The sequence below is a fragment of the Coloeus monedula genome (assembly GCF_965178545.1).
Source record: "Coloeus monedula genome assembly, chromosome: 14".
Lineage (NCBI taxonomy): Eukaryota > Metazoa > Chordata > Aves > Passeriformes > Corvidae > Coloeus > Coloeus monedula.
Genome location: NC_138794.1, coordinates 5,972,147 through 5,984,679, shown reverse-complemented (window position 1 = coordinate 5,984,679; position 12,533 = coordinate 5,972,147). Strand labels below are relative to the sequence as shown.

The window sequence follows — 12,533 nt, the reverse complement described above, 5'->3', positions numbered from 1 at the left end:
AGGCATTGGCAGTGGGCACGAGACACCTTTCTGAAAGAGCCTGTTTTGCACTATACTCTTTGGGAGGTCAACTAGAGCAGTGAGAGAAGTTGTTCCTCAGCTCTAATATCTGACTCCTCTAAAGGAATAAAGTTGCTGGTTGTGCCAGGAAAAAGGATGGGTCAATTTTGGGTCTTTCTTTATGAAGCACTTGAAGAACAGCATCTCTCACTCTCTTTTTCAGACTGTCTGCCTTGGGTCACAAGGCTGAGGCACTGTCCTTAACACCGCATCACCAGTCTGGGCTAAAACACCCTTTCAGCTCAGCTCATGGTTTCATGCTGATGGCAGAAACTGTGTTGGTACAAAAATACTCACTGAGTGTATCCCAACCTCAGATCTACACCTGCCGTGCACGAGATTCTTGTTCCTCCTGCAATCATATTCACTCTTAGCAGTCAAAACAGGAAAATATCAAGGGTCCAATTTTCTAAATATTGGGAAATAAAACAACTAATTATTTCAAGAAGTAAGTACCACTCCACTTGCACGCAGGTTTCAGAGTGGAATTTCTGTTTTGTGGCAAAAGAGCACCATAAACATCCTCCCACAGCTGCTCCCTGGCCCTTGCTGCTGGTGGATACAGAGCACACAAATTATCTGCCTCAGGCTGATGAAACAGTTGAATGATGATGGGGGGCACTGGGGGCTCTGGCAATCTGCATCTCTCTAGAGACAGGGAAGGTAATTACAGCACTTCTCCAGGCCTTGCCTGACTTCATGAGTAGCCTGGTGCCACAGGTTAGGGACCAGGGATCAGGGGTGGACCCCACAGGCACTGGCTGAGACTCCTCCAGCATTTCTCAGGTCCTTTCTGAATGCAGGAATGAGAACCAGTGACCAGTAAATGCCCAGGATACAAACCAGATCAAGGACACCAACAAACTTCTCCAAGGAATATTTTGGTTCTTGTGCTGTTGAAGCAGGAGCTCAGTGACTGAGGGGGTGATGGCAAGTGGCCTTCCTGCTTCAGCAGGACGTGGCTTTGGTGGGTGTACAGGACTCAGAGCTTCTGACAGCTGTGTCTTCATGTCCTTCCATCCCCACAGGACAGAGAAGGATCACAGCCACGCTTCCTGCAGCTTCCAGCTTGCTGAAGTGGGAGAAGAAAACCCTGGTTTCCACAGCTCCTGAGACCACCTAAGAGGAAATGTCAGGATAGGGCTAATAAAGCCCTAAATGTGGTGAGGACCATCATCTCCTCCAAGCTGCCCTTGGAACAACAATCTCTCACTACTCAGCCCACTGAATAATGATGCCATCGGTGCACCACTGAGCTAGGACAAGTTCCACCAAAGCTGTGGGACAGCCCCACAGCACCTCCTGTGCCCTCATTCCCACATACCTCAGGAACTTGTTGAGGTCACCGTGCTTCATGTACTCGAAGACCATGATGAGCGGGTCGCCGTCACCGCACACGCCGTAAAACTTGACGATGTGCTCGTGCTGCAGGTTGGTGAGCAGCTCTGCCTCCCGCTGGAAATCCTTGCGGGCTGCCAACGTGGGGTCCTTCAGAGCCTGGAATAAGGGATGCAGACACGCACAGAGTGGGCTCAGGTGGGGAAAAAGCCAGAATAAAGGAGTCACAGCATCTCAGAGGAGCTGATGAGGAAGGGAAGGGAGAGGAACCACTGGCCCAGTTGTACTGGGAGGGCTGGTGGCATCACATTAGTGTTTCATTCCTGTAGTTGCTGTCCCAGTGGGTTCCCCAACTCATTTCCTAGGCAGCAGCAAACATGCCTCAGAGGGTAATAGCTTCCAATTATTCCCAGCTTGGGCAGAATTTATACTGGTGACCTAGGGGTGAATGGCTTCATATCTCATTATTATTAAATTCCTGAGCCAGACAGTCCTTGCTATCTGTCTTTTATTTTGAAATAGCTGACTACACTGCCTTTATTCAGAAGATGGATTTGCCTGGCTGTGCAGTTATTGTGTGGATTTTTCAAACTGCCTCTGAAGAAGGACACTGTCAAGTCTTTTCTCATAATTTTTAAAATCATGTTTTTATTCCCCGCTGTTTATAGCAGCTCCCCTGGCAGACTGATGCTGAAATCAGTATCCTTATTGAGAATATCTCATCTCCCACAATTTGAGAATGCCACTTTGCCATTGCAAGGCAGCTTGCAGGTGGTGTGGACCAGCCCGACATTGCAGAGTTGCCATGAAGATGTTGCTGTGGCTGCAGCTGATGCTAAGGGAGGATTCTCCAGGGCTGGGTTCTGGCTTGTCCATGCATTATTGTGCAGTTGCATTGGAGAAAGCATAGTTTGAAAGCAGCTTGTTGTCATCTCAGGGTATCAAGGGAGAGAACTTGATGAAAGAGTTTAAGTCCAGACCATTTGACAAGATGAAATGGCCACAAGAATCAGCACAGTCTTTGCAAACATTTACAAAATGAAGAGGCTGGTTCTGAGTTGCTGGTTCTCAGTCATATTCTCCACATCTTCCACATGCCAGGACTATTTAGGACCAGTTCTGGCTTTAACTGGGCAGCCTAACAAGAGCTGAAAAGCACTCAAGGAAACTTGTTCCACTTATCCTGTGTTGGTCTGATGTGCACCAGTTCCCCTTTAGAGGTGGGGGACACTCCATGGTGGGGGTAAGCTCCCCTTACCTACACACAAATATACCTGCCCCCTTTCCCCGTGCCTTGAATCTCCCCATGCAGACAGCAGAGTGGCCTGAGCAGCTGCAGGCTACAATTTATGTGCAAAAAGGGATGTTAAACATCAGAAAGCTTTGCCTGGAGGACAGGGCCCAGCACTCTGTTACTGCACCTGGGCTGGCCCCTGGAGCTGCTGCCTGCAGACTCCTCCAGAGAAGGTGCTTTTCCCCTTGGACCAGATCTGCTGTGAGGCTTTTCCCTGGCCTTAGGACGCTGCCTCATCTGGTTCTGCCCCCAGACTGCTACTCACATGGCATAAATCTATTTTAATTCTTTGCCCTTTGGGTTAGCTTGACTAGAGGTATTTAGATGAATTTTAGTTACATGGTGCAGATGGCGAAGCATCCATCCTTATCTCAGAAACCCAATTACTTTTAGTCATTTAATATCTTCATAATGTTGATGCCACCCTATTTTTCTGCAGGGAAATAGTCCCTTCCCCATCACTCTTTTCTCCCCCTTTTTCCTGTAGTTGCACATAATATTTCAAGCTGCAGTGAGTTTAGGTTTCCTCTCCTTCACACACAACCATTTGTATAAGGTGTTAAGATTGCAAGTTTGTTGATATCACACACCAAAAACAGTAATTAACTCCCTCCCCATTACTAATGTTGCACAGCCAAGCATTTAGAAATGAGGGCAACAGGAGCTGGAAGGGATAGAAGAGAGAAAGAAGACCAGGACCAAAGAAAGAGAAGGGGTGTCTCAGTAAAATAAGTGGAATGCCTCTCCCAGGAAGGCTTGGGGTATATTTTTTTGTGCCTCCATAACTTCTGGCAAGTCCCTGAGCATCTGCAGGTTGCAGCTGTCTTCATGAAGTGCCAGTCATTTCAATATTATCTGGAAAATCCCCTCGTATGCAGCATCAGGGCCAGGTCTCCACAAGCACCATGTGTTTATTGCTGCAGCAGGGCTCACTCTGAGGCAGGTACCTGCTGTCCAGGGGCTGCAAAGAGAGGTTGGTAACTCCATCCTCCACCTAAAGCAGATCTCTTCAGCTCAGTTTTCCTGCTTCTGCCTCTGCCCTCTGCAAAAGGGGATGACACAACCCCAGTAACTTGCTGGGAGGCTGTGAAAAGGGGTACACTCACCCCTAGGGAGGTTCCAGCACAGGAGCGATCACCACAATGGAGCAGCCACAGAGAAATGAAAAATAGGTGCTCAGAGAATGTGCCCTGAATACAGCCACTCCAGCATTTCTAGTACTTGACTTTGTCACCTTAACACTCTGCTGGATATAGTGTCTGTGCATTTCTTAGGATGCTTTTAGAAGCAAGCTGAATAAAACAGGAAGCTTGTCCATGCCTTCACATCAAAACTCAGCTTATCTGCGGGGCTGCAACCTTTAGATCTGCTAAAAATCTGAGTCCATTTAAGTGAGCAAGTAACACAGCCATTCCTTCAGCCCTGGGAGAGTCCCTGAGAGCAGGGCAGAGGCAGGCTCTGGGCTGTGGACTCAGTTGCCCTTAACCAGCGTGTCCTGCTGCTGCCCTGAGCTGCAGTGACTGGGGAGGTAGTTCTCAGTCTCAGCTGGGGACAAGAGATCTTCAGGAATTGCAGCCAAATCTCAACTTAATATGTAAAGCCTCTATTCCTGGTTTTTTTTTTTTCTTCCTTTTTTCCCCTCAGACTTATAATGTGGCCCAAATTAGAGGGATTTTTTTCCCTGCCACTCCCAGAGCTGGCAAGAAGCCAGATTCCAGGGCCCTGCTCCAGAGCTGGAGCTGTATGATCTTGGAGGATGAAAGGCACTCTGGAGATGTAAGCTCATAGTAGCAATTACCAGAAACAAGTTCAGATGCTGTTTCTGCCTACGTGCAAATGAAACTCAGAAGAAACTCGGGAGCCAGGCTTGCTGGGGGATGGCTGACACTGATAGGCAGGTACCAGCCCTATAATCAAACAATTAATCCTGTGGGTGTCGTCGCGTCCTTGGCTTTAACCAGTCTCAGAGGTGAAAGGTGTAATCTTGCACTTCACTGCCAGAGCAAAAGGGGACATCTGAGCTAAAAAAAAAAAAAAAAGAGGCTTGAGCTGCCAGTGATTAGAACAAGCCACAAGTAGCTGAATGCCTCCAGCATTCTGGAGAGAGTGCCGGAACCTTTCTCCTTGTAGAGCATCAGTTCAAACGCAGACCTTGTTCCAAGGACTTAGGAGGCATCGGTTAAATCCAAGGGATTAAACTGCGTATCTGCCAACTGGTGCCACTTGAGAGGAGAGCACAGATCTGCACTGAGCATTCTCCTCTGCCCAGAGCCACACTGATGGGGCACAGCTCCCACGAGGAATACCACAAGGATGCAAGCAGCACAGCACAAGCCAAGCTGAACTCGTGTTGGCTTAAAATACCCAAAACAGGAGCGACCTGTGGATAGGCAAGCAGGAGTAGAGTGGAGCTGAGCCGAGTTGCTTTGCCCATCTTGCAGCAAATTGATCCCAGAAAATTGGCTCATGGTGCTTAGCTTTCATTGCTCATTTTTGCTGAGGCCTTTTTATGTTTCAGCTTCTGCATGTTACACAAAAAGATAAAATCCAGACGGAGCAGGGCCCCAGTGCCTGGTGGAGGGAGGTGGATCCACACGGCGCTGCTGCAGCTGCATGGGAGTTCACAGCTTCCAGACCAGCCTCTCCTCCCTGTCTGTCTGCTGGCTGTGTCAGCAGGAAGGGAGGCTTTGGCGTTGGTGAGAACAGACAACCTTGAAGCGGAACACTGAAACTTTGTGTGACTAAGTGGATTTACCACAATCTCCAGCATCAGATAAACCTCCACCCATGGCCCCCAACCCTCCCCCGCTTCCCTTTCCCACACAGGCTCACTGCTTCACTGACCAGCCCCTGCCCTGCTCTCTGCCATTTGCCCTTGGGATTTACCTTCACTGCCACCAGCATTTTGTCGTTGGTGGGGCTGAGGTTGTAACACTCGGCCAAGAACACCTTCCCAAAGGCACCTTCTCCCAGCTCCCTCTTCAAAACGATGTCTCTCCTCTTAATATGCTGGACATCTGTTGGAGGGAGGGGAGGAAGAGGGAGAGGGTTGAGGGAAGAATGAATCAGGGTTAATTCAGGGAATGGAAAACAACTAATTCAATTTTCTTGCAAGCTGCAAGGGAACTGAAATCGCTTCACAAAAATATCTATGGGGATCTTTTTACCCACCCACAGAATGCAGCCATCTCTGGGATGGAGTTAGTCTCATGCAAAACATCTGCGAGGAAAGTATTTGAGGTTTATCAGTTTTCATGACAAGCTCATGGCAAGCTTGTCCTCAGGGAGAGGAACCTTCTGGGCAAATTCTGCTACAAAGACACGAATCTCTTTGGAATGATCCTGGAAATAATCCATCTCCTGTGAGGTGTAGCAAAGGTCATATCCTTCCGATGAAAGGCCAGCTGAGATTAGAAGGTCCTGTTGAGTTTTGCATTTCAACTGGGATTAAACTCAAACACGACAGATTTTTGATGCTGAAGCTTGGCGAGTCAAAGCATTCCCAGGAGGAAGAGGACCAGTGACCCCCATGTTCCTTAGGGCATGAGCAGGATCTGGCCAGAAGTGCAGAGTACTGCCCCGCAGCAGGACCCTGTCCCGGCAGCCTTCCCCCACAGGATTGTTCCCTCAGAAAGAAGGTCATCCCAGGATACCATCACTGGCACAACAGATGAACTGAACCCATTAGTTTCAACGATCCTTTCCACTGACAGCGAGGACTGACAGAGAATATCAACCAAGGATTCAGGAAGAATCAGAAGAGTAGTAGCTTTTAATTTACCAGAGGTACAGAGGCCAATGAAAATTGGTTTGCTCAGCTAGCAGGTCATTCTTAAGGGCTAAATCTGTCCAGATACCAGGCACCTACAGGGGCAGGTAAGCGACTATGGCATATCCACTGACCCTGTGTCATGATTAAATGTCACTGGTGGCTGGGAGAATTTCCTTTCTTCTGAGGACAACACTAAGGCACAGCTGCCAAACCTCTAAGCACTTTTCTGGCATCACAGCACCCCTACAACTCCTCAGCAATACAAAAAGTGGTTTTTTTAATGCCTGGAATGAACTGTGGAACCAGTTAGAGATGCACAGCCACCACAGAATTTTCTGGAGGCACAGCATCCAAAACTTCATCTCTATAAACTGTCCTTCAGTGGAGATTTCCATCTGCCTTGAGAACTGTGGCAGCACAGACCACTCCCAGCTTCAGCCTGAAGGTCATGGCAGGCCAGTGGAGAGCTGTGCACTCTTCTCCAGTGCTCAGTGAGCAAAAGCTGATGTATGAGAGGTCTCCTCAAGCAGAGGTGTTACATGGGACATCACCCTGGGACGTTCATAACCCTGAATCTGTTTGCTCGTAAACTGGACCACAGTTGAGCCTTTCCCATCTCTTCCTTGTGCCACAGGAGCTGTAAAGGTATGCACCCCTTAGATTACGTGCATTTCCCTTGGGGCACTGTGGATCAAGGAGGTGGAAGTGGCTAACTCTGGGTTTCAGGCTGGCTGCAGGGACATATCACCGACACCGATCAAAATCTGCCACCAGCTCCTGCCACCCAGGCACCCGAGCAGGCACCTGTATCAACCTGAGGGGTCACGTGCCCCACAACAATGTAGGTACCACTTAATGCATCAAAAGTCCAGTACAAGACAAGCATCCTAATGGCTTTCATGCAATTAAGCTTTTTAATTAGGAGCTCAGAGGCAGGTTTATGGAGCTGCCATCTCTGGGCCCTTGGCTTGCTTGGGAAGAAGGATGCTGCGAGATCGCACAAGCAATGGGCCTTGTAATGAAAGACACCTCTCTGGGAATTCCCATTGACCTTTCTTAATTGTTCAATAGACTGAAAACTGTTTCTTACAGATATTAATATTATTAGTTACATTAAGGCACAGGTTGGTAGGCACATCAAAAATGACTGGTTTTAAACCTGCAGTGACAGCCAGGGGGAACAAATCACATGTGGAGTTTGCCTTCTCCACCTGGTTTAGCTGAGTGTTTAAGGAGTACCTTGAGAAATCTGAGATATAACGTGTTGAAATGTAAAGTGATGCACTTGGGTGAGGAAAGTCCTAATATAAGAAAAGCTCAAACAGCACCAATTTACTTAATAGAGTCGAGGAAAAGGGGTTTATCCTCTTTGTCTTGGCAAGCATTTCTATAGCACTCATCACTACATTACTTTGGTCTTACTGTACTGACAAAACACGTATTTGCATTCTTGGTCTCCCGAATAGCAGCAATCAAGAAAGCTGTGAGGAATGATCTTGTAGTAAGAGGAGCCCAAGGACATTTTTAAAACTCACAAATATAGCAATTGCAATCATATTGTCCTGTTTGGTGCAAGATGAAGTCAAAAAAGAAATAGTCTCAGAAAAACCAGCAATACTATTTAAGACTTTTTACACTTCTGATGAGTAACACCATGAGAACTGAGGCAAATCTCTCTTTCTAAACTCTCCAGGGTCTTGCCCAAAAATTTCAGCTCCAAATTTTTCCTCCCACCAACATCTTAATAAATGATCAGACATTTCTGAGAGCTGGCATCCAAACAGTGTAATTATGTCTACATTATTAAAATAACATCCCATCTGTCTTCGAGACCACATTTTACAGTGAGTTGTTAAGAGTCACCTGAGAAGTTTCAGGGAAAATTTATACGAAGAATTAAATGAGATATTGTGGCAGACAGAGTCAAATTGAGGGAGAAGCAATCCTTTTGCAGTAGTGTACTCGTATAACACTTCTGGATTTAAAGTAAATGTGGGTGGTTATAAAAATAAAAGGGTCTTGAAGTTAAGTAGTTTGACAGCAATCGGACAATCTTAATGTAGAATCAGAAAAGTACATTTGCTGATCACAATTTCTCTCAAACTCAAATAGCCATAAATTTTGCTTCATAGTATTTTAGGCACAAATGGAATAATAACTGAGTTATAATAAATTGCTTTTCCACATGTTAGAGGCCTACAATAGTGAAGTTTAGATCAAACTCTTCCCTTCATGGTGAGATCAGCACTATGATTAATTCTAACCTACTATAAAATATGGGCTTTAACCACAAAGCAGTGACAAACCCCCATGGCACGCTGTGGCCGGCGGTGTTATTGTGCTCACCTTGCACCTCTGAGCTTGCCCATCCTGGCTGTAACTCACAAGGAAGGCCAAATAGCCATGAAAGATGCTGTGCTGCAAGGACACCTCAGAAGTTCATCTGCATAAATCTGTTTACCTCCTCCTGGAGGAAGCCGAGCCCTGTCTGATAAACAGCTGCTGTTTATTTGTTTTAGGCAGGCAGTGCTGTGCTAATCTGTCTCGGCTGTGTTGCAGTCAGCCCTGTAGACAAGGTGTATGCAAAGTGCCTCTCCCTAAGTACCACTCTTTTTATTTTTTGCCTCCCCTTGTACCATTAACTTATAAAAACAAGACAACAAGACAATTCATAAGAAGATCCTCTGCAGAAGCCACAGCAAGACCTGACAGGAAAATAAGCAGAATTGACAGCATGATGCAAACTCATTCAAAGCCATGCTGTACCTGCAGGAAGGATGTGAGTTCCTGACACTGAAGTAATTCCACTTTACAATGAAACATCTGCCAGTCTTCCTTTTGGGATCACTATGTTTCTGCATGACACAGAAGGAATGTTAGGCAGATTCCCCACCTTCCTTCTTGTCCATCAAGATTTAACACACAAAGAAGGTGTGTCAAGCTTTTGCCTTCACTGTTGTCCTGAATAGCCCATTAACCACATCAGAAAGCACCTGACGTGCAGCTGGTTGGAAATGGCCCAGGGCTTTAGCTTCATGATGGTAACATGTGGGTAAATTAGAGCATTAGCAAGAGTAAACCTGGGATGCTGCACCCACTTTTACACATGGCCTCCAAAGCAGAAAGTTTCCCTTTCTCTGGAAGAGCCAAGGCAGAAGGGTGGCAGCTTTGGATGTGCAAAGGGATCTTTCCTAACCACCTCTGAACCTTTTGCAGGACAGCTCACCTGATCTGTGCTTAAAGTGAACTTAGTCAGAAAAGTGGCTGTCTGAAACCAGAAACTTCTTCCCCCCCCATCACCACTCCTACGTGTCCTTGGTCATGTCTGTCCCTCTCCTAGACACAAACACACTCTAGTTTGCTAAACTTGTGAACCCACCACAGCCATGGGATACAGGGGAAGAAGAAGGAACAAGATTCATTCTGCTTTTCTCATTCATCAATCTACCATGTCCCAATGAGTCACTTCTGCACTGGCTCTTGTGATAGAGCCAGGGAAAGCCAGAACTTTTCCACTTACATCACTGATTCGATGACTCTTCTCCCATCTTTTACTCTCAAGGTCAAGGCAAAAAGACCCCGACTCAACCTCCAAATCCCATAGAGCATATGGAGCTGGTAACAGACTGTGTGCAATGAAAACACCTTGTTTTGAGTACCCACCACTTTTCAATCACATGAGCGGATATTGGGCAGTTGTGCAAGTACATTTCACGAATCTAATTTTCCAATTACTGTCTCATTTCTAAATCAGTCCTGGGCATCAGACAAAGAAGAGATGAGTTCAGTGACACTGTAAATTCTGCATTTCAAATTCCCATCACAACCACCATCTTTAAAACCATGGTTTGCTAATACTCTTGAAACCTGCATGCACATGATTGGACACAAATTACTACAGTGGGAGGAAAATGGACAAATAAAACTCCAAACAGAGTAAACCATGAGCAGTGCCAGTACTTAGGTTAGAGCAAAATGCAAAACTACTTATGCTGGATCATTTACATCAGGCCAATTTCAATTGTTACATTAATTAATTTCAATTAATTCCTGACATCTCCCTCTTTCAAACTCCCAAATAGTGAGCAGTCTGTCTTGTTGTATTTCTAGTGGGTTTACTGACCCTGGACTATTAATTCGCAAACATGCAGCTTGCTGATGGAATAGAGCAAAATTATAGACATTTTCCCTTTAGTTGCCTTCTTTATCAGAAGATTCCTCTTCTAGCCTAGAAAAGACCTGTCTTGGGACGACAAAAATCAATTTTCTATAAATTTTTCTTTTCCCCCTCACATGTGACCCTGCTTTTCCCTAAAGGTAGGTCCTTTCCTGCACCTCTCCATCACCAGCTCCTCCCTCCCTTTGCTTTTTTCACATCATGGCATTTCTTCTCTCTTTTTCTTCTTCTCTATTTTTTGCCCCTCTTGCTGTTCGAGCCCTGTTTTAAAACTGACTTATTTTAGATCTGTTTCTAGGGTATCCTGATTTGGGTCTGATCCTGGGCTCTTTGTAGATATGGCCTTGATTTTCATAAGCTTCTAAAGCCTCATTTGCATCAACAGCGCTTTATAAGTGATAACAACAATGACATTTTTCAGCAGTGGCTGAGTCATTTGCCGTAACAACTAATTTATGCCAAAGAATTGTCTCTTTTCTGTCTACATAAGTTGTCCACAAAAAGGTAGCAAAGTTCTCACTTAGTCAATGTGATTCATTCATTTCTTCCTCAGCACTGCTGAAATAACTCTTGAGAATAAATGCTGCACAGCTCCGCTGCTCCGCCACAATTAAAACCAAATAAACAAAGCTTACAATTTACACTGGAAATCTTGTCACCACAACGTGTAAGTACCAGGCAGAGGGCCTTTCATGTCAGGCAGTCAATCACAGCCTGGATGGGAATCAAATGTGCTGAAGAGTTACCCGATGTACCTGATCAGAGCAGAGCGCACGCATCAGGCAGGACCAGATCAAAAAGCCCTGCCACTGGAGGGCTGGCAAGGCATTCTCTCACACATTTGTCTCGTAGAGAGAGAAGATAATGCATAGGCAGGCTGCACAGGGCTGGAGTGTCCCTCCTCCCCAGTGCAAATCCATCAAAGTCAATGGAGGATATTGATTTCAATCACGGACTGCTGTGAAGTACAGGTAAACAAAGGGAGAATCAGTCCCACATCATTTTAAAAAATGGAGACATAAACAGGCTGTTTCTTATCTCTGCCTGGACTCCAAGTAGGTAGCCCTTCACTTCTGGTGGCTTCTCTCCCAGCTATGACATGAGCCACCTCTGGGAAGGGGCCCAGGTACACGTTCCAACACCTCGGCACAGTGCCCAGACACTGGTTCTTTGCCAAGTTCCTCTGTAAGGCACCCTTGAAGGACTTGGACCCAAAAAGTCGTGATTATAAGCACCAAGCAGTTCTGACACAAATCACAGAGATTTGTGTAAAGCATATCTGAATCTTTGGGAACTTGGTGGAGCAACCACAGCCCTCAGCTCAGAACGATTGTACTCCTTCATAAAGACCTTAAGAGAAAGCTGGTTTATGTTTCTGCAGTTCTTTTCATTTTCTTACCATCCGCTTCATTCCTTGGGAGCAGCACAAGGCATGAGTGCAGATCCCAGGTGGGAAGGAGGCTTTATTGCTCAGCTGACCCAGCAGACCCAGAGCTAACACACTACATGCTGCTAAATGGACCTTGGTAAAAAATAAGAGGCCTTGACGCACTTAGCTGGACAATCTTGGCTAAAAAAATTATCCAGTTATATCAATCTACACCAGGAGCTAAAGTTCAGTGCAATCGAGCTCAGGGAAACAGGAGAGGAGCAACCTCTGCATGCCAGATCTCTGATGCTTTGGAAATACCTGACATCCACCATTTCTGAGCGCACATCTGGCAATCAGGACATGACCAGCTCCTCTGGCTTTTGCTGCTGCAGTAGCAGATGAAGAGGAAGCCCTGACCCAAAGTGCTGCCTTTCAGCTTCCAGCTGACTCCAGCCAGCCCTGATTCGAGGAAGAGATTCTGCAGAACAGCCCTCAAGCTCCACAGAGGGGTGTGATTTGC

At 46.3% G+C, this 12,533-nt stretch overlaps 1 protein-coding gene across 4 annotated transcripts in view; it reads right to left on the bottom strand.

Annotated features, from left to right (window-relative positions):
- The window catches only part of NTRK3 (neurotrophic receptor tyrosine kinase 3), a gene marked incomplete at both ends in the record, with an annotated part of 204,589 nt that overhangs the window by 33,847 nt on the left and 158,209 nt on the right, over positions 1 to 12,533 (bottom strand). For all 4 annotated transcript variants that reach the window (XM_082290362.1, XM_082290361.1, XM_082290363.1 and 1 more), the window contains 2 exons: positions 1,385 to 1,557; positions 5,579 to 5,709. In XM_082290362.1, the coding sequence (XP_082146488.1) occupies positions 1,385 to 1,557; positions 5,579 to 5,709 (304 nt within the window). The remainder of the gene's footprint in view (positions 1 to 1,384; positions 1,558 to 5,578; positions 5,710 to 12,533) is intronic.